General features: G+C 33.2%; 2 protein-coding genes across 2 annotated transcripts; one reads left to right on the top strand and one right to left on the bottom strand.

Moving 5' to 3' along the window:
- The first annotated feature begins 2,896 nt into the window (after window positions 1-2,896).
- Window positions 2,897-6,267, top strand: LOC122603411 (serine carboxypeptidase-like 51). The gene is made up of 13 exons (XM_043776102.1): window positions 2,897-3,175; window positions 3,325-3,419; window positions 3,546-3,653; window positions 3,992-4,232; window positions 4,350-4,393; window positions 4,553-4,620; window positions 4,733-4,838; window positions 4,950-5,161; window positions 5,231-5,300; window positions 5,383-5,433; window positions 5,615-5,667; window positions 5,761-5,893; window positions 6,022-6,267. The coding sequence occupies exons 1-13, from the start codon at window positions 3,034-3,036 to the stop codon at window positions 6,094-6,096; spliced, it is 1,398 nt and encodes a 465-aa protein (XP_043632037.1). The 5' UTR covers window positions 2,897-3,033; the 3' UTR covers window positions 6,097-6,267.
- Window positions 6,268-7,350: 1,083 nt separating this feature from the next.
- LOC122603249 (syndetin) lies at window positions 7,351-20,896 on the bottom strand. Its single transcript, XM_043775907.1, has 25 exons — window positions 20,542-20,896; window positions 17,175-17,342; window positions 16,224-16,298; window positions 15,847-15,925; window positions 15,224-15,288; window positions 14,953-15,042; window positions 14,349-14,438; window positions 14,135-14,221; window positions 13,953-14,036; window positions 13,522-13,641; window positions 13,232-13,263; window positions 13,000-13,132; window positions 11,999-12,451; window positions 11,377-11,852; window positions 11,231-11,294; window positions 11,036-11,138; window positions 10,748-10,932; window positions 10,441-10,566; window positions 10,086-10,156; window positions 9,823-9,885; window positions 9,387-9,459; window positions 9,071-9,190; window positions 8,913-8,990; window positions 8,764-8,814; window positions 7,351-7,678 (listed from the first exon to the last, which is right to left on the bottom strand). The coding sequence occupies exons 1-25, from the start codon at window positions 20,800-20,802 to the stop codon at window positions 7,565-7,567; spliced, it is 3,261 nt and encodes a 1,086-aa protein (XP_043631842.1). The 5' UTR covers window positions 20,803-20,896; the 3' UTR covers window positions 7,351-7,564.
- Window positions 20,897-21,594: the final 698 nt, after the last annotated feature.

Genomic DNA, 21,594 nt, shown 5'->3' with positions numbered 1-21,594 from the left:
ATATTCTCTTTTCTCTTTATATTACCTTTGATTATATTATCTTTCCAAGAGTATTACAAATACTATTAGTTCTTACAGTCTTACAGAGTAAATATATATGATATTAAACAACTGGATCTTCTTTGGTAGGTGGTTATTAAATCTATCTAAAATGTGAAAGTGAAATGATATACTAGCATATTAGGCAATAATGTGGTTTCATTTGTTTTATGCTTTATAAAATTCTAACAAAACATATTTGTTAAACTTTATCGACCAATAGCAACATAACTACTATATATTAAATGATACATATTTTTAATTTATATTCAAGATTCGATATATATATATATATATATATATTTCAATTTTACTTTTTATATAAATTATCATTATCATTATCCTTATCATAATATATATATATATATGGTAACACTCCAGTGAGAACACTTTTAAAATAAGAACGGTGAGAACACTTAAAAGCATCATTTTGATGCATTAAAAGTTCATAAAACCAACATATTGCATAACTAATTATCATTATTTAAATGTTTAACAACACATTGATCCGTCAAAATCGAAAAAATCACGTTTTGTGTTTTGTGCATTCATCTTGGATGCATATTCATCAAAATGATGCATCCAACAGAAAACGTGAATTTTTTATTTTGACGGATCAATGTATTGTTAAACACTTAAATAATGATAATTAGTTATGCACTATAACAGTTTTATGAACTTTTAATGCATTAAAATATAGTTTTTAAGTGTTCTCATTATATATATATATATATATGGGGGATGGGAATATAAGGCTGTCGGGTATCTAAGTTTAGGTGTGGAACACTCACATATTGTTTTTTTAATCTATAAAAATCATGGGGGCCCATGCATTTATTCATTAAACAACAAATAATAAAATATTAGTATGTGAGGGGTTCCACACCTAATCTTAGGTGCCGGACATCCTTAATTCCCTTTTCCCTATATATATATGAGGATGATAATATAAGGCTGTTAGGTACCTAAGTTTATGTGTGCAACACTCACATATTATTTTTTTAATCCATTAAATTCATGAGGGCTCAAACATTTATTCATTAATCAAGAATATTAAAAAATTTGTATATGAGGAGTTTCATACCTAAATTTATATAATTAATAATAGAAGTCTATAATGATATTCATTATTCGTTAATAATTAATCATGGCCAACTACGGCCCACCTTAAGCAAAGCATGTGATAATACTTTTGTCCTTGTCCGTAAAACAGGCCGAACAAATTAAGACGGGGTGTCACGTATGACGGGTTCATATATGGCATGTGACCATGGATCATTTAGTTTAGTTTATTACCCTCAAATCATGTTTTTCCTCCTTCTAACTTTTTCCATTTAATTATGAAAAATGATAATGACAGCTCTAAGGGCTGTCACTAACAATATATTACATGCTTAAAAACTTGTACATTATATATTAAAAACAGCCCCCTGATTTTTTTAACAGCAAGGCATAAATAATAATAATGCACCCAATTAGTTTTTACTGACAACCCTAAAAGCTGTCAGTAACAAAACCCATTAATTATATATAACCAACTCACACAATAAACACGGTGTTGCGTGTGACTAATTATCATACCCGCAAAAATAGTCTAAATTCACAATATTTTCCTTCTCTTTGTTTAAAAATAATTTATGGAAGAATTGACACGCTATATACGAGAACTACATTTTTTTTTGTAAAGTGTATACGAGAACTACATACATTGCTAAAAACTACTACTCCGTATTATTATTATTAGTATTTTAATGTAGTTACGTTTAAAGATTTTTACTCTTTTTTCGAACTTATTAGATAGGAGTATAATTTAGTGAAGGAATGCATGATGACTTTCTTACTGTAGATGGATTTCAGTATGGCTAATAAAATGTTAAAAAAACTCTATATGTTTATCATCAATCACAATCAGTATTATCTACAAGTCTACGAGTACATATAAATTGTATTGTTGTATAACATATATACGACTATATGAGTACAATGGAGTAACTTTCTCCTATCAGGGCTGACAAGTAAATTTTGACGTCTGTGTGCAGAATCAAGTTTTAAAATAGGGCCCATTTAACAAAAAAAAGATATATATATATACACACATATATTTTACGATAAATACACATACAAAATCAAGTTAGTACTTACCAGTTTTTTTTCATTCTTTGTTGAATTCTAGTATTTTTTTTATAAAAAAAATGCATTTACTCTTATTTTTAATATCTATAAATCCTTAAAATAATGACTTTAAAATAAATGTTTAAATTATTATAATACATAGTTAAGGGTTTTTTTTTTTTTAAAATGAGGGCCGTATTAAAGTCGGGACCTGTGCACGGGCCTATATAACACTTGTCAAGATCCTCCATCGTCTACTATCTACATATTACAATTATTATTATTTTATTATGTATAGATAATTTTCACTTTAAGATATTCCGGGTTAATAAAAATTATAAGCGAAGCAACAATGTACTAGTGCTGATTCTCTCTGATCCGTCCTTTTCTCGAACAAAACTTATCCCCAAATGCTTCCTTTTGTCTTTTCACATTTAAAATGATACTAATATAGAGCCGGCTACGTTTAACAGAATTATTCTTCATAACTTAAACGTAATCACTTTTAATATATACGGACTCTGATACATTGTATAGTATCCTTGGAAGCATATATATTTTTATCATTTTCCATCCTTAGAAGTTAAAATCTTTTAACATGTTGAACTAAAATCAAGGGAGTTTGGATTTGTTTACACGTTAGGTCAAAGATGTAATAAGAGTTACTACTAGTACAACCATACATGCTGTCAGCAAAGTTAAAAATTCATCCCATATTTTTTGTTCAATTCAGTTATATAACACTCGATCTAGAAAACCACGCCTCCAAAGTCCCGTCCTTATCATATTTCACTTATTATTCCATGCATATATAAATACTACATACATATACATAATTCACTTAAATTATTCTCCTAACAGACTCACTTGTTTTTTTACCAGATGGATAAAAACCATTTTACTGTTTTACTCTTTGTTTCTACAATATGCATTCTTTTAATTCCACATTTTCATGGAGGATTGGTCATGGCAAAAGGCACCCAAGATGGTTCAGAACATTGGGGTTATGTTGAAGTCAGACCCAGTAAGATTTCACTATTTTTTTTATATAGTTTTCATTATAAAGCGTATGATAAAAACTTACTAAATTAGGAAAGAAAGAATACCCATGTTACAAGATTGGATTTTTGGTTTTGGGTTGTCTTGAATTTGAAAATTCTTGTGTGAAAACAGGAGCCCATATGTTCTGGTGGTACTATAAAAGTCCTTATAGAATTGAAGATCCAAACAAGCCATGGCCAATTATTCTTTGGTTACAAGGTGGACCTGTAAGTAGTGCTTGTATACATACATACATATATACATTACCTATATACATACATTTTCTGGCTAATTAATGGTGTAAGATGCTTTAGTGTTGACTTTTGCTTTTATGGTCAATCATCGAAATGCAGGGTGCTTCAGGGGTTGGAATAGGAAACTTTGAAGAAGTAGGACCATTGGACACTTTGTTAAACCAAAGAAACTCAACATGGCTCAAAAGGGGAGATCTCTTATTTGTGGTATGAATTCTCTAATATATAGTTTTGGATTTTGCTAATCACAACTCTTCCAGCTATGGTTATGCTACTGACGTTGTGATTTGTACACCACCAATTTTTGATGATACCACTAAATGTGCTTTAAGCACATTTAATGTTGTATCGTTAGAATATGTGGCCTACAGATTGTTTCCCTATGCTAATACATTGTACAAAAAAAAAAAAATAACTGCCCTTAAAAATAATTATTAAAGTGTACATTACATTAATGTGTGTTAACCATAGGCCTAAAAATACTTCATTATTTTGGTTGAAATCTCTTCTCATTTATTTATATAAATATTTTTGTGGGAATTTAGGATAATCCAGTTGGAACTGGATACAGTTTTGTGGAGGATAAAGAGTTATTGGTGAAAACTGATGTAGAGGCTGCAAGAGATTTAACTACATTGTTGATTAAAATATTTAATAGAAATGAGACACTCCAAAGAAGCCCTCTCTACATTATTGCAGAGTCTTATGGAGGTAAATATGCAGTAACTCTTGGATTGACAGCTCTTAAAGCCATTAAAGCTGGAAGGTTGAAGCTCACTCTTGGAGGTATACTTTTAATATGAATCTTGGAAATTGGCATATGTCATTCAAGATAAAAATAACAAAAAAAATTTACAGAAAAGATTTCAACTTTTTTTTTTTTTCCTTTTTGTGGGTATCTAGGAATTGCATTGGGAAATAGTTGGATGTCACCATTTGATTTTGTGGTGAGTTATAAAACTATTTACTGTAATTTTTATAATTTTTTTTAGCCGCGGATAATGTCTACATCTTATCTTCCTCATACCTGCTTAAGGCGGGATTGGCTTTTTGCTCATGGTGGGATGGAGATTCTTTAAATACTTGAAATTGAATTTCTTTTTTAGGCTTCATGGGCTCCTCTGCTGAAAGATCTTTCAAGGATAGACACCAGTGGCTTAAAGAAGTCATATAGGTTCATTTTCTACTTGACCAACTGTGTAAATTATTTTGGTGAAGTATGTGTGTATGTTTTGCATTATTGTACTAGGATTTCTGTGATCTGACAAACCCATTTCAGGAAACAGTCTAGTTAAAAAAATAGAGCACCAAATGAGTAAAGGACAAATGAAAGAGGCCACTAAAACATGGGGTGATCTTGAAGGAGTGATCATGGACACTAGTAACTCTGTTGTATGTTTCTTTTCATACTTTTTTCAATAATGGACCTTCTCACATTTATTATTCTTTCCAATTTAAGTTGTTTATATACAATAATGAAAATAATTCTGTTTTTGATCATAGGATTTCTACAACTTCTTGTTGGATTCGGGGAGTGGTGGAGGGTCAAATATGATAACGACTGAACTATCGAGAAAAACCCCAACGAACATATACTCACGAAATCTTGATTCTTTGAGAGTTTCTCGAGTTTTGCCTGGTGGAGAGGGTGATCTAGACACTTTGATGAATGGTGTCATTAAAAAGAAATTGAAGATTATCCCAAAAGATGTAACGTGAGTCTTTGTCCCCTTTTACTATTTTTTTTAATGAAAAAGTTTCCGTAATGACTTTGGTTTTCTCAGATGGGGAGGGCAAGCAGATCTTGTTTTTGAGTACTTATCAGGCGATTTCATGAACCCAAGGATCAATGAGGTGAAATTTTTAAGAACTTATGACCATACTCTTAATTTGCGATGAGGTTTTCATTAACATTGCTTTCGTTATTCATGTATAGGTCGATCAACTCTTGAATGCCGGAGTTAATGTGACAGTGTATAATGGTCAAGTAAGAAGACTACTACTACTCTAATGCTTTTTAAATATTTTGAAATTGTACATAGATAAAAGTTAATACTTGGTAGCAAACTAGCAATGTTGGTTTCAACCATCAATGCACAAGTATAATTAACTTATATAGTAGATAATGCAATTGTGTTTATTAATTCTGTTGGTTGGCTGGTTTGCAGCTTGATCTTATATGTGCAACAAAGGGAGCTGAAGCATGGGTTGAAAAGCTCAAGTAAATTAGCCTCTGATATTTGGTTATTTATTTTAAAAATACTATATTACCCTTATAGATGGTTTCATTTTTCCAACTTTTTTGTTGATGTAGGTGGGAAGGGCTAAATACATTCTTGAGCATGGATAGAACTCCAATGTATTGTGGAGGTGACAAAAAAACAAGAGGCTTTGTCAAATCCTATAAAAACTTTCACTTTTATTGGATTCTTGAAGCTGGTCACTTTGTAAGTCCCAAAATTTTAAACCAACACCACCTTCACATTTCATATATATGCAGTGGAATCATAATGCTCAGAAACTTCCTAAAGTCCAAAACTATAATTCATATGACAATGTTTATTGTGGCATTTAGGTGCCGGTCGATCAACCATGTGTAACATTGGACATGGTGGGTAATATCACTCAGTCGCCGTTAACAACTTATTAACTGACGACAAGGGAAAGAAGAAGAAACGAATAAAGATAAGGACGTGAGAAGAAGCCATTAATTTAAAAGAAATTTAGAGCACAATTGTATTGTTAATTGAGATTTTTTTTCTTAATAGAACATTTGGATTTATTTTAATCATATAAATATCCCAAACATCATATTCTTAAAGTTCTATGTTCAACAAGCGATTGATCTGTACCGAAATTTAGATTCATCAACATCATAGTTGAATTTTCGGCATCGTGTGAATTAAATGAACAAAGGAAAAGTATAAACACAACATTGGATTGAAATTGTATAATACATTAACTATGACTAGTCTAAGTCCCGTTACTTGGTGGTTCAACTTTTTAATTAATACGAACCATAAAATCAGAAATAGTGATTTAAATAAATAAAAAGTACAAAATACCAGAATGTACAAATAGTTTGACTGCCACTGCACCTACACCTGACCCTGCCATTGCCAGTCATGTTTACTTGTTTCCTTCCAGATTCATATGGCACGTGACTTCCACGTTTACGGATGATATATGCTAAAAGATGTGGGTTTAGATATACGGTACCGACACAACCCTCAACAAAGTTATACTAGATTCGTTTTGTTCAATAATACTCAAGATTTGTTAAAATGAATTAGTTACCGATAATGAATAATAGGCCTATTTGATGTGCTTAAAAATAGGCTTAAAAATAAGATGATGACGCATTATATGATAAATGATAAAGCTTTAGAGACAAAAAACTCATGATACATGTATCAAACATCTAAAACATTAGACCTATCTTTATGTCTATTTTAAGTCTATCAATCATTTTCCATTAGTTACATTTTTTTTAAGGTTTTCGATCTTTGCATTATAATGTAGTAATAAATTTGTCAATTTGTAAGCATTTGTTAAAATGAATTAGTTACATTTTCTTAAGGTTTTCAATCTTTGCATCATAATGTAGTAATAACAGTAATAGATAAACCGTAAATTAGCCGTTATATCGCTTTCATCTTGAACTCAAGATTAGCTTTTTATCCAGAGTGTCTAAAACAGTAAAACCTGTATACACGATTGAAACCCTTTAGTCCTTTACACATGTCAACACAAATGAACAAAACAAAACCCACTGTCATGATAAAATGTAAAACCTGTATATTCCCTTCTTGTTACAGAAATTTGAATCAAAACCTACTCTTAAAGCAAAAATGACAATTACAACTTAACCAATTTTATAGCTCTAAATTGCGTTTAAACTGAATTTTGTAACAATATCGACGTATCACTTCATTTATTTCCGCTCAAAATTTATGTTAATCAATAACTCAAATTATATAAATTGTACATTTTGAACATATAAACTACTTAAATTGACAATTTAGCAAGCCCTAAAAAGGGAATCATATACTACGATCTTTGACTTGTGAGGTTCAATTTACAGAGAACAGATCAATAACAAGGGATTTACAAGCTAATTACATGCCTGCTGCTCCTATCTTTTCCAACACTTCCAATCTGCTTTTCCTTTTCCAACCTTGCATCGTAGCCACAAGGTTAATTAGCCCTGCTAATTGGCTTTTTGTATATTCCTGCATAATCATTCAGAACAATTTAATGGTTGCTTAGTGTAGATATAAAGAACCTTTTTTTTTTAGAATTTATCCATATATTGTTCTATTTATTAGGTGATTTAGGTCATTAGAATATGGTTTCGAGTCCTAATTAGATCATCCGGTAACCTGATAACTTGAAAAAGTGTTGACGTTAAGGTAATAGGTGGTAGGTGATATGTAACATTGCGTAGCATTTTTACTTTTGGTAGTTTTTAAAAATAGATGACCTCAAATACCCTCCTCTCTCTTTCATTTCTTGGTGATGCCACACGCCGTCAGAATCTTCTCTGGCCACCACCAGAGTATTCCTCAAATTAGTTTTTCAATAATATGCTCTTCTCGTGTTACCCCTCAAAGTCAATAGCTCCTTATCCCCCACCATCACAATTTGTACCCCGGACATATATAAAATAAACTTTTAGTAAGAGATTTTTGCAAATTGCAAGTATAGATATAACATACATAAATCATAACCAGAAGAGATGTTCCAAATCAAATGTTTAGTAAGAGACTTTTGCAGATAGTCAGTATTTTTTTATGTAAGCATAAATCATAATCCCTTTTGTTGGTAGGAGGTGTCGTCAGCATCTAAATATGTTCAATTGGTTAAGAAATTGTTCTAATGTCTGAAACTGAATCATTATAACTGTTCGTTTTTAAAAGGTCCAAATAGTCTATTCTATCATTTATATAAAAATTTTACAATTATATTCAAGAATTAAGAGAAACAAAGGCGAGTAAAAAAAATTATGGGAAGATCGAACTTAAGATTTCTTATAGGCTTTGTTCATATTTTTAAGCCACTAATATTAGATTATTAGTTAATATTATAATTTTTTATATAAACCTCTGTTTTCTAAGCTTTATTATTCAATTAATGTAATGTATTATACACAATTAATAGACACTCTTTCACAATACAATTAGTTGTTTTTTTTCATCACATGTGGTTTTAAATATAGGTATCAGCTATGATAACTGGCATTCTGATATAATTGTCCAATTTTGGAAATTTCGCAATTCAATAACTAGATAAGTAGCATTGAGCCAGAATATGTTACCGGATGAGCACGTGCCCAGTGCACATATTCAGTTTCTGGAAGATAATATGCCTGTAAGAAGAGCAGAGCAGACACAGTAAATCAATTAACTCCCGTCACAGGCAAAACTTTCACAAGTAAATATCTTAACCAAATCATCATTCAGTTACCTTGATAAACGTTTCGACGGTTTGCAACTTCGGCTTAACATTAACGGTGACAAAATGCTGAAGGCCATTGATCAAAACCTGGAATTGTAACAGAAACATGAATTTTGTAGGCTCTGACATCTCAACAAGAAAAAGCAAAATATAGTTTCAAAAAAGACCTGAAGATCCAATAGCATTAGGGCGCGGCCCTCATCAGAACACCGTTTCACTCTTGAGAGACCTTCAACGAGAACGTCAGAAATATTTTCAAGTCCGTACTCTGTTAAAAGATCTTGAACCTGGTTTACAAGAATATTCTTCAATGATACAGTTACCCTTTTGTAGAAATGGTTCCTTTAACCCCAGAATAAATACAACTTTACTGTTAGTTTCAGTTCAAATTTTTACCCTTGACCCTCTAGAAACCATTACAAATTTTATCAGTGTTTGGCTTTAGTTCAAAATGGGCATCATTAAGAAAGTTTGTAAGCTTACCTCCGTCCTAATACCTCCATGAGCTAGTCTTGTTTTGTAGTGCTTAAATTCTCCTAGTAACAGGTCAACATACCTATAATCACAATAGGTTAGCCCTCCAAAGAACAGTTTGTAAATTTACACAGAAAGATTGGCAGGTATCAAGGGAATAACATAGAAATACTCGCAAGATTAAGTAAATGCTTCAATTGGTAGGCTCGACTTGAAAAAACGAAAACCTTAATGCAGACAAACATCTAACTAAATTTCTTAATATAGATGACTAACCAGTTTCATTTTTCTTAAGATAATATCGAGCCAAATACAGAATACTGTAACAGAGTAACAGCACATATAAACTACTATTTTTATAATTTGCATTACAATTTTGACCAAGTAATTGTATCAATAAATATCAAACCATGGTCCTAATGGTGCTATTGCATAAGATGGTTACCCATTATGTTCCATTCCAAGTTCTTTAACCTCCCACTTAGCACTAGCAACTCGATCAGCATACCTGTCATTATGTCAAGGTTAAGCACACAGAATACAAAAGATTTAAGAACATAACTTGTATACAATTGATAACTGTTTTTTCTAGGTAAGAGAATGATTAAGTTGGTCGTATAAGCATTTAAAAAGCCAACAGTTGACTACAGAATACAAAGAACATAGTATAAAAGAAAACGAGCAAAAGATGTGACAAACATGTTTTACCCATTAATATGAAGAAGTGACTTTGCAGTCGTTCTATAAATTTGCTCTATGAGATCTGGCACAGAATCCACCTGTAAATGTTGAGGATTAGCATACTGAATATTCTGAAGTACAAACAAAAAGATTATTAAAATGCTACTTGATGTTTATCATATACATTTAACAAAACTCGAAAGAAAATTACGTTACTACAATACTTTCTGGGCTTGAAACAGAAATATTACAACTTCTGGTTTTGTTTTTCAGATTTTCATTGTTTGCTGAACCACAACCATATTGCTAAGTATTTAACTTAGCCATCAAACAAAACTAAATATACTATTAAATTAGAATATATAAAAACGTAACAGCATACCAACTGCAAATAAAATTCTTCAACCACTGTAGCATTATTAGTCAGGAGGACTGATTGAAGATGAGCCTTGGATTTATACAACAATCGAGCAACAAGAGATATAGTGTCAGCTCCTGCACATCTTTCCTGCAACATCACCAATGAAACTAACAACGGTTATATTAATAAGCCAGATAAAACTCATACTATATATAAGTACGAAGCATTTGGAACAATGTATAAGCATGCAACTCAATGACACAACAACAGATAATCAATCATTAGAATATGAGAGAAGTATGAACCAATACGCTGAACGCAAGATTACCTTCAAGCCTAAAGTGGTGCTGGACAAATGACTAGAATTTGAACTGGGTGGAGTGGGTGTGATGTCCATGTGAGAAAATTGCATGTTTGTAGTTGCATGTGAAGAGTAAGAGCCTGAAAGAGATGGTGGTTTTATCCATTGATTGCAATCTTGCATAATTCTGGATACTGCTGTTTTCAGACGATCTGGGAACCAAACAGAGTACAACTATAGATTATAATTTCATAAAGCATATAAAGTGAGCGCCTAAGAACCAACGATACAGAAAGAGGAGCCAAAAGAGTTTACAGTTGAGAGCATCACTATTTGTCTTCCCACTAGGATTAACGTTCTGATGACCAAAGCTTTCAAACACGTAATAGAAAAAGATTCCAAATAATTGGCATATCCCCTGTAAGAACTCAGATTGTTTAAACAATGTGCTGTAATTCAATGACTTAAGATGGAATGAGTAAATAACAAAGAAAGAAGCATAGAACATACCTTGAAAAACTCAACATTGATGATCTCTAATCTTTGCATCAGCCTTGCATATTTGTCCATCAGCCTAGTTTGCATATATGTTAAAGTCTGGCCAGTACACTTGAAACACTAGGTAGTTAAAAAATCTAAAGAGAAAAAAAATTCACCTTAGCACACAAACTGATGATCCTGTGTGTGCTGTCATATCTTCATCCATCCAAGATACAGAGGAAATTTTTAAGTGTTTAGGCTTAGCAATACGGCTTGGCAGTTGACTATCCTCATCAATAAAATCTGCAAGAAGATCTTCATTTTCATCTTCTGATGTATCAGGATGGCCATTAGTATGATTTGTATCACTGTTATGTGAAGAATCATTCTTGTGAAATACCCCATTGATTTTTTCTCTGGGAGAACCATCATATTCCTTAGGATCATGATTTAGAAAAAATGGATTCCCACTTCTAATCCAATGGGAGAATCCACCTTGCTTAGTACCAGTTTTTACTGAAGCAGGTGACTTGTGGCCAGTTTGACTTAGTAATGCAGCTCCATCACCAATAAGGCCTGCAAAACTCACTACCTGAATCGTCTCTGGTGGCATGGTGACCCAACTCTCTTTTTCCAAAACCATTTTCAGAGCCTGAAAGATGGAATACAATCTCATTCGTTCACAATAAAAAACTATGGCATTATATTTTAGGCTAATGTTATATATGTCAAAGTCTTCAGTGACACAAGTTGAAGGTTTATTCGTATAAAATAAAAAGACCCCATAAGCCAACTTACATGTATATTTTGTCTGTGAATAGCAAGATAATAATTTTCACAGATAACTCTAACTTTCTGCCTGAACTCAACTGCTTCCGAACCACAAAAAGCCTCACCAGCCAAGATAAAGATATTGAGATCTTCATATATTTTTAAAAACTGATGAATACTAGTAGAAGAAACTGCGGAAGAAGAGAGCAATACTGACAATCGGCTCATTGTAAGTTGCCAAAGATTCTTACGACCTCTCTGTAATGTCTGTGAAACAACTATTGTGGCATCACTTCGCAGCTGAAACCATGGGGAGCCACTGCTTGAAGCTCCACTGCCATCATCCCTTGATTCTGAACCAGATGGGTCACCAGGGACAAAGCTGCCACTTTCACTCTCATCAGAGTGTTGAACATTCTTGGAGGATCCTGTTTCATCACCTTGGTTCTGTGAATCAGGTAATAACTGACCCATCGAGATCTGACAAAGATATTGAAGAACCAGTTGTAATTAGTAAGCATCATGACTCCTGGAGAAGAACCAGTAGTATCTGAACCACAACCACCAACCAAATGATGCATCACAGACAGTTTGGTCCTTGACTAGGATAGGAATAACAAAATTCAAAAACTTAGGGTGCGTTTAGTTCAAGAAAACTCCCCAGTTTTCCATTTTCATTCTCCTAGAAAACATGGAAAACAATAAACGCGTTCAAATTGTATTATTCTAGAAAAGTTTTCCATGGAAACAGAAACATTGTTTTCCACTTTTCTATGGAAAACTAGAAAACACTTTTTTATTGTTTTCCACTTTTCCTTTTCCATTTTCTAAATTTTAAAAACCTCACATTGTTTTCCATTTTCTGATCTTGAACGCGTTTTCAAAATTTTAATTTGTTTTCTAGAGATGGAAAACTCCTTTCATTTTCTAGAAAATTAAAAATGGAAAACAAGAAAACATTTTCCGCAACTAAACGCGCCCTTAATATCTATCACCACAACTATTAATATAAAAATAAAAAAACACACCTTGCACTCTGAATGGAAGCTCATAATTGCATGATACGAGCCCATCAACTTGAAAAGGGCAGCTAGAGTTGCCAACAAACATTGCCTAAACTCAGATTCAGGTATCCGAGTGCAAAGATCACTGTATGTAAGCCTGAGATATAAAGATAAGTTTATAGCGATTAAAGTAAAGCCAGAATTAGGTAGGATAATTAGTATTAATTAAATTACATAAATTACAAGAAAACTACACCTGGTGCTTTGAATATCTGCCGCTTCTGGATCCTGCCACAGTCAATTAGTTTAAGAATCTTAGATCAACAAGAAAAATGAATAACAATAACCAAAACAATATAAAAGCAGCATTGCTGTTCAGATTCTCCCAAAAAATGCAACAATTCCTTTTCTGAAAGGTTTCTAGTATGTGCATTAACCACTGTAACATGATATTGGTGAGAGTGACTGTGGTTCACAAATTTATCACTTCTTATCAAAGAAATATTTAGTAAATCTATGATTCAAAGTTGCTGATAGTAAGTGTACCTCTAGCAGAATGTTTTTAAGGACTGCATGGGTTTCAGATATAACCTCCTGCATAAAGAAGCTTTGTATCTTTTCAGCAAGACCAGAAACATCACCAATCAATGCATAAGCGTCGACCACCTGCAAGGATGGAAACAAATTTTATATTGTGCAAAGTAAGAACAGAAAAGGGCATACAGATAGATACAAACATGAACTGAACTGGTAACCGAACTACTTTTCCTAATCAAAAATAAAGCAGTCTATAGAATTCAAATCAAGATACAGTGAACTATTTTGGTGTATGACCAGAGGCTTGCTCATGAGTCATAGCAAGTTTGGAAATGAGATTTAATTGAAGTTAGTAAAACAATAACATGACGTAACCAAATTACATATCAGTCCTATCTATCTGACAATCTGACAACATGGAAACGGCTCAACGTACTCACAGTCAAAAAACTTGTTTCCTTGAAGTCTTGACACACTCCTAATAAAAGTGAATCCAGCTTCTGTAGAGTTCTTCCCAGCCAAATCTGAATGTAATGTGTAATGTGTATATTGGAGCTGAAAGACTAATGACAATTGAAACAAGGAACAGTAAAAGGATACCAGCTATCTATAAATTTCTTACCTCCACACCACGACTCATCTCCTGTATAGCGAAAAGCTCAGATAAGCTATCTAGAAGTTGAAGATACTCAGACAGGACCTGGAATGCCTGTACAATGAACCAGTCCAGCATAAAGCTGCATTCTCGAATTGAGATATCATAACATGTAAAATATTCAGCCACGGAAATGGCTTAACTGCATGACACAAAAGGACTTCCAAAAAACTAGGTGCACCTTAAAGAAATTTTCTTCATTAACGAGGGTTTCAAGTTCTACTTGCATGTCCTTTGCACGAAGAAGTGTTGCTAGAACTTGAAGCATGTCCTGCAAAATTATTTTACATTTTTAGTGAAATGTAAAAATATCCTACAGTAGCTGTCTTAAAAGTTAAGCAATTTCAAATATTGTTCATTTCAACAATGTGTATGATCTCTTCATACTTGGAGCTTTGTAGCACTATAATATAGGACCCAATCTATTTTCACCCAAGCAACTTAAACTCATAATTATGAATCTAAACTAATCCCTTACAGTTCACAGTTTTATTTGAGAGGATTTGTGCATTGATATCTATGATAATGAGTAAATGTCTGTCTATGGTGACAACATAATTCGATCAAATGAATAAAGATGTAGGAAATAATGATGACATTTTTTCACTTTCTTAGTGCTCTCAGTTCATTCTCCAAAATATTGTTGCAGTTTAGCAAGGGCTGAAAGTTGGCCTAAAAGGTTTACAAATTACTTTTATAAAGCCTATAGTATGTCCACAACATGTGCAAGCAAATTAATTTGACAAAAAGTAACATCTTTAAGAGTCTAAGAGGACAGGGAATACCAGAAGAGTCTGTTTCCTTCTAGAACTCGTGTTAACAACAAGGTCTCTCGATACCTCATTCCTCGAAGAAGTGAGGTGTCTTCGTCCGTTCTGAGCAATTAAAAAATAAACATACATAATGAGTTCTGAGCAATAAAATGGCCAGCCTAGATCAACTTATTTACTTTACATGGCTAGATTAGTTCTAGGCTTCTAGCTATGTGTAGGTTTATGGTTTAGGAAAATTTAAACATATAGACAGATAAAAAAAACAATCAGATCACATACTTACCATGCAAATGACATTCGCAACCTTCAAGTCCTTCTCCAACTCGCCTACCAAATCCATTCCTTTCACTGGACGAAAAAATTTGTAATGCTTCATCACCATGTGAAATACTTTTACTCAGACTAGTCAAATGGCAGGTCAGTAGCTACTTAAGATACAGAGTCAGCCACAAGAACAATAATGGCAGTCTCATGGAATCAATATTTTCCTACCAACAACATGCATGATGTCCTTATAACCTGAATCCTGATAGTACAAAGATAGGGATCCCTAATGCCCTATACTTTTGCACTAACTTATCGGCTGCAATACTTCGCCACTAATTCCTGAATTACTAGGTACGGAATAATATTATGCAAAACTCAATGACTGATATGCCATGCAAGCTCAACATAATGGATACCTCTGTCTATAGAAGATAAGGTAATCACAAGTCACAAATGACTTTGGTTTCTAAAAGTTAAGGTTCAATTCCCCATAACCAATTTTTTTTAGTATTTTTTTGGAAAGACAAGTACTACACACATCCACATATTCATACTTTGTCCACCATTATAATATGTAAAATGCAGTTGTGATTAAACTCATTATTGTATCTATTGAACAAATTACAGCATTAATCTTACCCATTACTTCGTGGTGCTCCATCACTTGGCGTGACAGACTTTCTGTTACTTTATCCAACTGTAATAATCTAAGAGCAGCCTGTAAACAATTAATTGCAAATTAAAATGATGAACCTTTTACCACCTCTGAATAATGGAAAAATATTAAATCAATTTAAATAACCCCCAAACTCTATATTATTCTCCCTTCAATACGAGGACTAACAGAAAAAACATGTTACAATATATCAAGTAAGAGGATTCCACATTCTTCTACAGATTATGCAGTATGCTTCCACAATAAGAAAGCTATAAGATGCCTAATGAGAGAGAAGGAGGTACCAGGGGTAGGGGACAACAAACATAACTTGACACTCGAAGAAAAAATACCAGATTACCTTCCCCTCAAAATATGCAAGATCACTTTCTTCTGATGGAATATTCTCTAAAGTGTGTCGAACGGGATCAAACTCCTATGTACAAAATTCAATAGCATTAGCAATTGCAGAATACTTAACAGCAAAACTGAAATTTGTTATGCACAACTATTAAGAATAAACGCAACCACCCCAAAACAACATAGACAAGTATTCCCTCTGTCCCAAGAAAATTGTCCACAAGAGAAAAGCAAACAGCTTAGAAAAGTTCTATCAGATAGATGTTGCTCAAATGACAGTTTTACCCTTCTAGATTTATATAATTCTTCTTTGACTTTTATAATATAAACTTCAGTAATATGAGAATATCAATCAATAATACATAACCCTTTTTAGAAGTTGACAGTTATTTTGGGACAAACTAAAATAGTAAGGTGGGAAATTATTTTGGAATGGAGGGAGTAACTAAGGAGTACATATAAAAAAGAAAGGAATACATCCAGCACAATAGAGCCATCCATCCCATGGTAGTTGGTCTCTCTAAGAACAAATTCAACAAAGATGATAAGTACTCTAATCTAAGCATGACTAGAGGAATTACATGACACTTAAAAAACGGTCAAGTAACCAAGTCACATCACTACATATACATATGAAGTCGGGAAGATATATGACCTTGACTGGTAATTCCACATATTCAAAATTTGTGATTCACTGACCCAAATTTTAATGGGTATGCATATCAGGTGTGAAACTTTTCTACAAGTATTCTTCTAAAAAAACACATTAGCAAAACCAAAATTTATAATAGCAAGGGTAGCATGGTAATGGTATCATAACACTCGAGCATGAAGAAAGTGCTCTATTGCGCATACAGTAAAAGATGTCTTGTGATTCATTTGATTTGAATAAACATCATTTACATAGCATCAGTAAAAATTATGATACACACTGAAGGGATAAATGCCAAACCTCTTCATAAAATTCTTCCTCCAGTTTTTCTAGTACTTCACCACCAGGTTCGCTTCCATACATAGAACTGAGCTCCTCAGAGCTTGAAGATATATTCTGCCTCTGATGTGGAGGGATTGAAGCAAGTGCACGAGCTATGGCTGCTGCTGCTGCAGCACGTTCTGGAACCTGTCAAACAATTAGTTTACAACAAAATCATACTGCAAAATCCTAATGAAAACCCATACTGATATCAAGAAACCAAATCAACAAAGTTATTCCACAGAGCACTAAAAACAGAAACTGAACAAAGAAAGTATATTTTACCTGGGTAAACGCTTTACCCAAAAAAAAAGTATGAAATCTCAAGAGGAAAAGAAAAAATCAATCAACAAAAAAGCATCTGCACTCTGCAGATTACACATTAAAACTATCTTGAAAAGAAAACAAATTCATTAATATATACAATACTTACAAATTAAGTTTACATACCAATTTAAGCATAGCAAGAATAACCACAATATAGATATAATAAGACCCTCAATGACACCTCCGCTAGAGTGGACAATTTAACTGTAGTCAATCATGGAATTGGCATGTTATTCTCAAAGGACTACAAACTGTATTTCAATGCGACTATGATCCAGAATATTGATGTATTGCCTTCAACATTGTAGGGCCTTCAGATATAAGTCATTACACGGATATGAATTCTACCTCCCTACTTCCTTCATCCCTTTAATCTTCTCTTTTCCACCTGATTCTTTTGCGTACCCTTTTTATAGTATGGTAGATAGTCTAAATCTGGCAACAAGTTTCCATTACCAACAAAGTAACTTTTGATTCTTAGCTGAGGATTAATATAACTTGACTAGCTAATGAATTTTCAAAAATATAAATAAACTTGGCTAGCTATTGAAGTTTTCAAAATAGTGTATACTCTTCAACAGATCAGACTTTGGCATTCTTTTGGGGTTATGCTCTATAAGACAGTATATCCTCTAGCCGGGAATAAGACCCTACAAGCTAATAGATTATAAATAAATGAAAAGCAAGGTTATAACTGTTTACAGCTCTAACATCTCTGTTTCTGCTTCAGATATCATCCTGCAGGTTGAATGTTGGGTTTTTTTGTGTGGGCACACACTAAGGTACATTTTGTAAGGCAAGTGAGCAAGCTGTATGGCATGATCACAATACCATCTCTTTGAACTTATCAGAGATTCAGACACTAAAACAAGTAATCCCAAGCATTATATTATTCATTAATGATGATCATGATCCCTCTATTCATTAATACAGATCATGTCAACAATAAGCTAAAACTCAAATAAGTTAAGGCTTTCATATCCGGCTAAAAAACTCCAGTAATTTAAACATTGTCTACCTTATTAACCACTCCGACTAGTACACACCAGTTGGTAAGCTTCTATTCTGAAACCAAAATTACTTTTTTCTTGGTCTTTTAAACCACCAAGCTGAACTTCTCTTGGTCTTTTAAACCACCAAGCCAAACCAATCTATGTACTACATTTTGGATTACCGTCAAAACTTATAATGAGGAAAAGCCATAACATGATGCTTACACCATATTTTAGTTTATCATCAGCACTAGTTCAGAAGAGTTGAACCTAAACTTCAACCCTTCAGTTGAAAGTGAGAATCCTACTTGCGCAAAAACCTTTATATCCAGCAGTACCATCGCAACCCTATACCCGCTTTCTCCAAAAAACCATGATATAGTTTTGCAGTTAATTTACTACTTCTAATCAATTTCCAAAACAAATTCAGACCCGATTATCGAAACTTTGAACAATTACTAAGATTTTGACAATGTAAAGCCCAACTTCACTGAAGTTAAAACCTCTTCAGCAAGTTTCACTAACAAAACATACACATTTCCGGTTAGAAGATAGTTGTAAAAGGTGTGGGGCACACTCAATGCACAAAGACCTCAAATGCGGCCTTGGCAAGATGCGCAAATAAGCGCAGGCCCGAGAAAAAAAAAAGCACTTAAGTAAAAAAACCAAATGTCATTTAAATTACTAAATTCCATTCGAAAAACCATAAATCATTCAGCCTAAAACCTCATAACAAATTATTCATAATTTGAAAACAAAAAACTTCAAACCAAAAATTCATAATCAAGAAAAATTCAGTTAAAGAAGGTACCTTATGTTGAAATCATCGACGGAGCAGCATATAGAAAAATATAAAGAACATATACACTACCAAAAACGAAAACATACACAACCAGAAATAAGGATAAGAAACTCCTACGGAAACTGGTTTTCACACAGAAGTTAAAAACAGGTTTCTTTAGCCCTAAAAAGTAATAGAAACCCCTATGGAAACTGGTTTTCACATAAAAACCTCTCCCATACAAAGTCGGGTCAACAACATGTTTCTATATCCCATAAAACCGGTTTTCTTTCTTTTGTAGGTTTCTATGTCCCTTATAACCGGTTTCATTTCCCAACATTGTGCCTTTCACATTATGGACTTGGGCTTAGGGTATCTAAGCAACCTTATTTGGCCTCGCCTGCGCTTTGTGCCTAGGCGCATGAAGCGCTTACCTTTGATAACTATGGGATATAAGCCACCTACCCACCTCCACTAGTTTCAAAACAACATTAATAGGTAAATACAACATAAGAGCATCTGGTATGGAGGTGGATCACACCGTAATATGCGCCTGATTACAGCGTGATCCACTTTGGCTTCGGTATGGTGGCAGTGTAGTGATTTTTATTCCACTTATAAAATATTAGTATGATCCATTACACGTATAAAATCAAAAGATTCAGTTTGATGACAATGTTATACTGATGTGGTGATGTGATCACATTGTGATTAAGGCTCAACTCCTAATGCTCTAAGTATCATACACAATATTATTATATCAGAATAGTGTTAATGTGAGCTCACGATACAGTTTACAATAGGTTATTAAAATGACATATTAGCGTACACATATTCCTATTCCTAATATAATAATTTGTATGAACAAGAGGTGTAAAGCATCAAACTATTTACATACATAGACCAAATGACGGAATGCATACATGAGGTAGGTATAAACTAACATTTCCGCTAATAATATCATGATCTAACACTCTAAGATTTTAAGCTACTACGCATATTCCTATCATAATCTCTAAAAACATGAGCTGTAAAGCATCAAATTAGTTACATAAGCTATCGAAAATGACGGAATCACAAACATAAGGTATGTGTCAACTAACATTTCCACTAATAACCTCATGATCTGTTACTTTTAACTACTTCAACATTACCAGTTCACACTACAATATCAATTATCAAACAACTGATACAGATATATACATATATTAACATACATATAGTAAAAAAAAACTCTGTATATTACCTCGGGGCGATCGGAAGTAGCCGGAAGGAAGCCGAGAGATCTAGCGGACCGGACTGAGCTGAGAAACTTCTCACCGACCTTGGAGAAATCCATACCGTCGTCGTTTTCGCCGGTGGCGGAAGCTGGAGATAAAAGAAGAGAACCTAAAAAGAAAAACCTAGAAAGTTCGAAACCTTGAGGAGAGAAATCTCCGTGATTTGATAAAGCAAGTGGAATTAAAGCAAATGGAGATTGTATTGTTGAATAACTGTTTGGCTGCATCTCAAATTGGAGATCTGAAATCAAGGAATTGATTAAATTTAAATTGAAATTGAAATTGGAATAGGATCGCCATTTTCAGTTTTTATACGTAACAATTTAGAAGATCAGTTGTGAAGATTAATATGATGAGATCATCATTTGGTATGAGTGTACACATATGAGTTTGCTGTGTATGTGAGTGATTTAATTGACCTTGACTTGTATAGCTCTCTGAATCCGGGTATTGTTTTCTCTGCGTATTCCTTTTTTAACTGTTATAAATGTTGCACCAAATTGAACGTCATTTAACCCGGTGTGGTTATGGATTTGTCAAAATTTGGTATCGTCACACGGCTAGTGATCGTTTGTCATGTGGTTTTGCCAATGTCAAAATTAGAGTCTTATAATAAATATATCTAATTTTTATAGGCTATAATCCCTTTGTTTTTGACGTAAATAATCAAATTGATCATTATATATGTGGTTTCCCACCATTAGATAATAGCATGGCCATATATTTATGTTTTGCATTATCAACATTGACAAATTTGTCATGTGGTTTTGCCAATCCGTGTCAAAATGTATGGAATGATCGGCATATACATTTAAAAGGTGAGTAAGTGACGAAGGTGGTCATAGATGTCAACGTTCACTTGGATCGTTATCATAATGTTGATCTGACTAATGCATGCCGCATATATACAAATTGATTGTTTGATACCAAAATGTAGGAGGCGGTCATGCCACATGCCAATACGTGCCGATATTGCATGTTGATAATATCATGTCGATCATACCTTTCATCCTAACTGC

The sequence above is a fragment of the Erigeron canadensis genome, chromosome 6 (genome assembly GCF_010389155.1).
Source record: "Erigeron canadensis isolate Cc75 chromosome 6, C_canadensis_v1, whole genome shotgun sequence".
Classification (NCBI taxonomy): Eukaryota; Viridiplantae; Streptophyta; class Magnoliopsida; order Asterales; family Asteraceae; genus Erigeron; species Erigeron canadensis.
This window is presented reverse-complemented; position numbering and strand designations above follow the sequence as displayed.

Bases quoted from the DNA above. Each gene is read 5' to 3' on its own strand.
- LOC122603249 (XM_043775907.1), bottom strand. From the start codon at position 20,802: ATGCAGCCAAACAGTTATTCAACAATACAATCTCCATTTGCTTTAATT. The intron at 13,642-13,952 runs GTGAGTACGTTG...CCATCCTTGCAG, and splicing joins AGGAAACAAGTTTTTTGACT to GTGGTCGACGCTTATGCATT. The intron at 10,933-11,035 runs GTAAACTCTTTT...TTTGGTTCCCAG, and splicing joins AAATAGTGATGCTCTCAACT to ATCGTCTGAAAACAGCAGTA.
- LOC122603411 (XM_043776102.1), top strand. From the start codon at position 3,034: ATGGATAAAAACCATTTTACTGTTTTACTCTTTGTTTCTACAATATGC. The intron at 4,233-4,349 runs GTATACTTTTAA...GTGGGTATCTAG, and splicing joins GTTGAAGCTCACTCTTGGAG to GAATTGCATTGGGAAATAGT. The intron at 5,668-5,760 runs GTAAATTAGCCT...TTGTTGATGTAG, and splicing joins GCATGGGTTGAAAAGCTCAA to GTGGGAAGGGCTAAATACAT.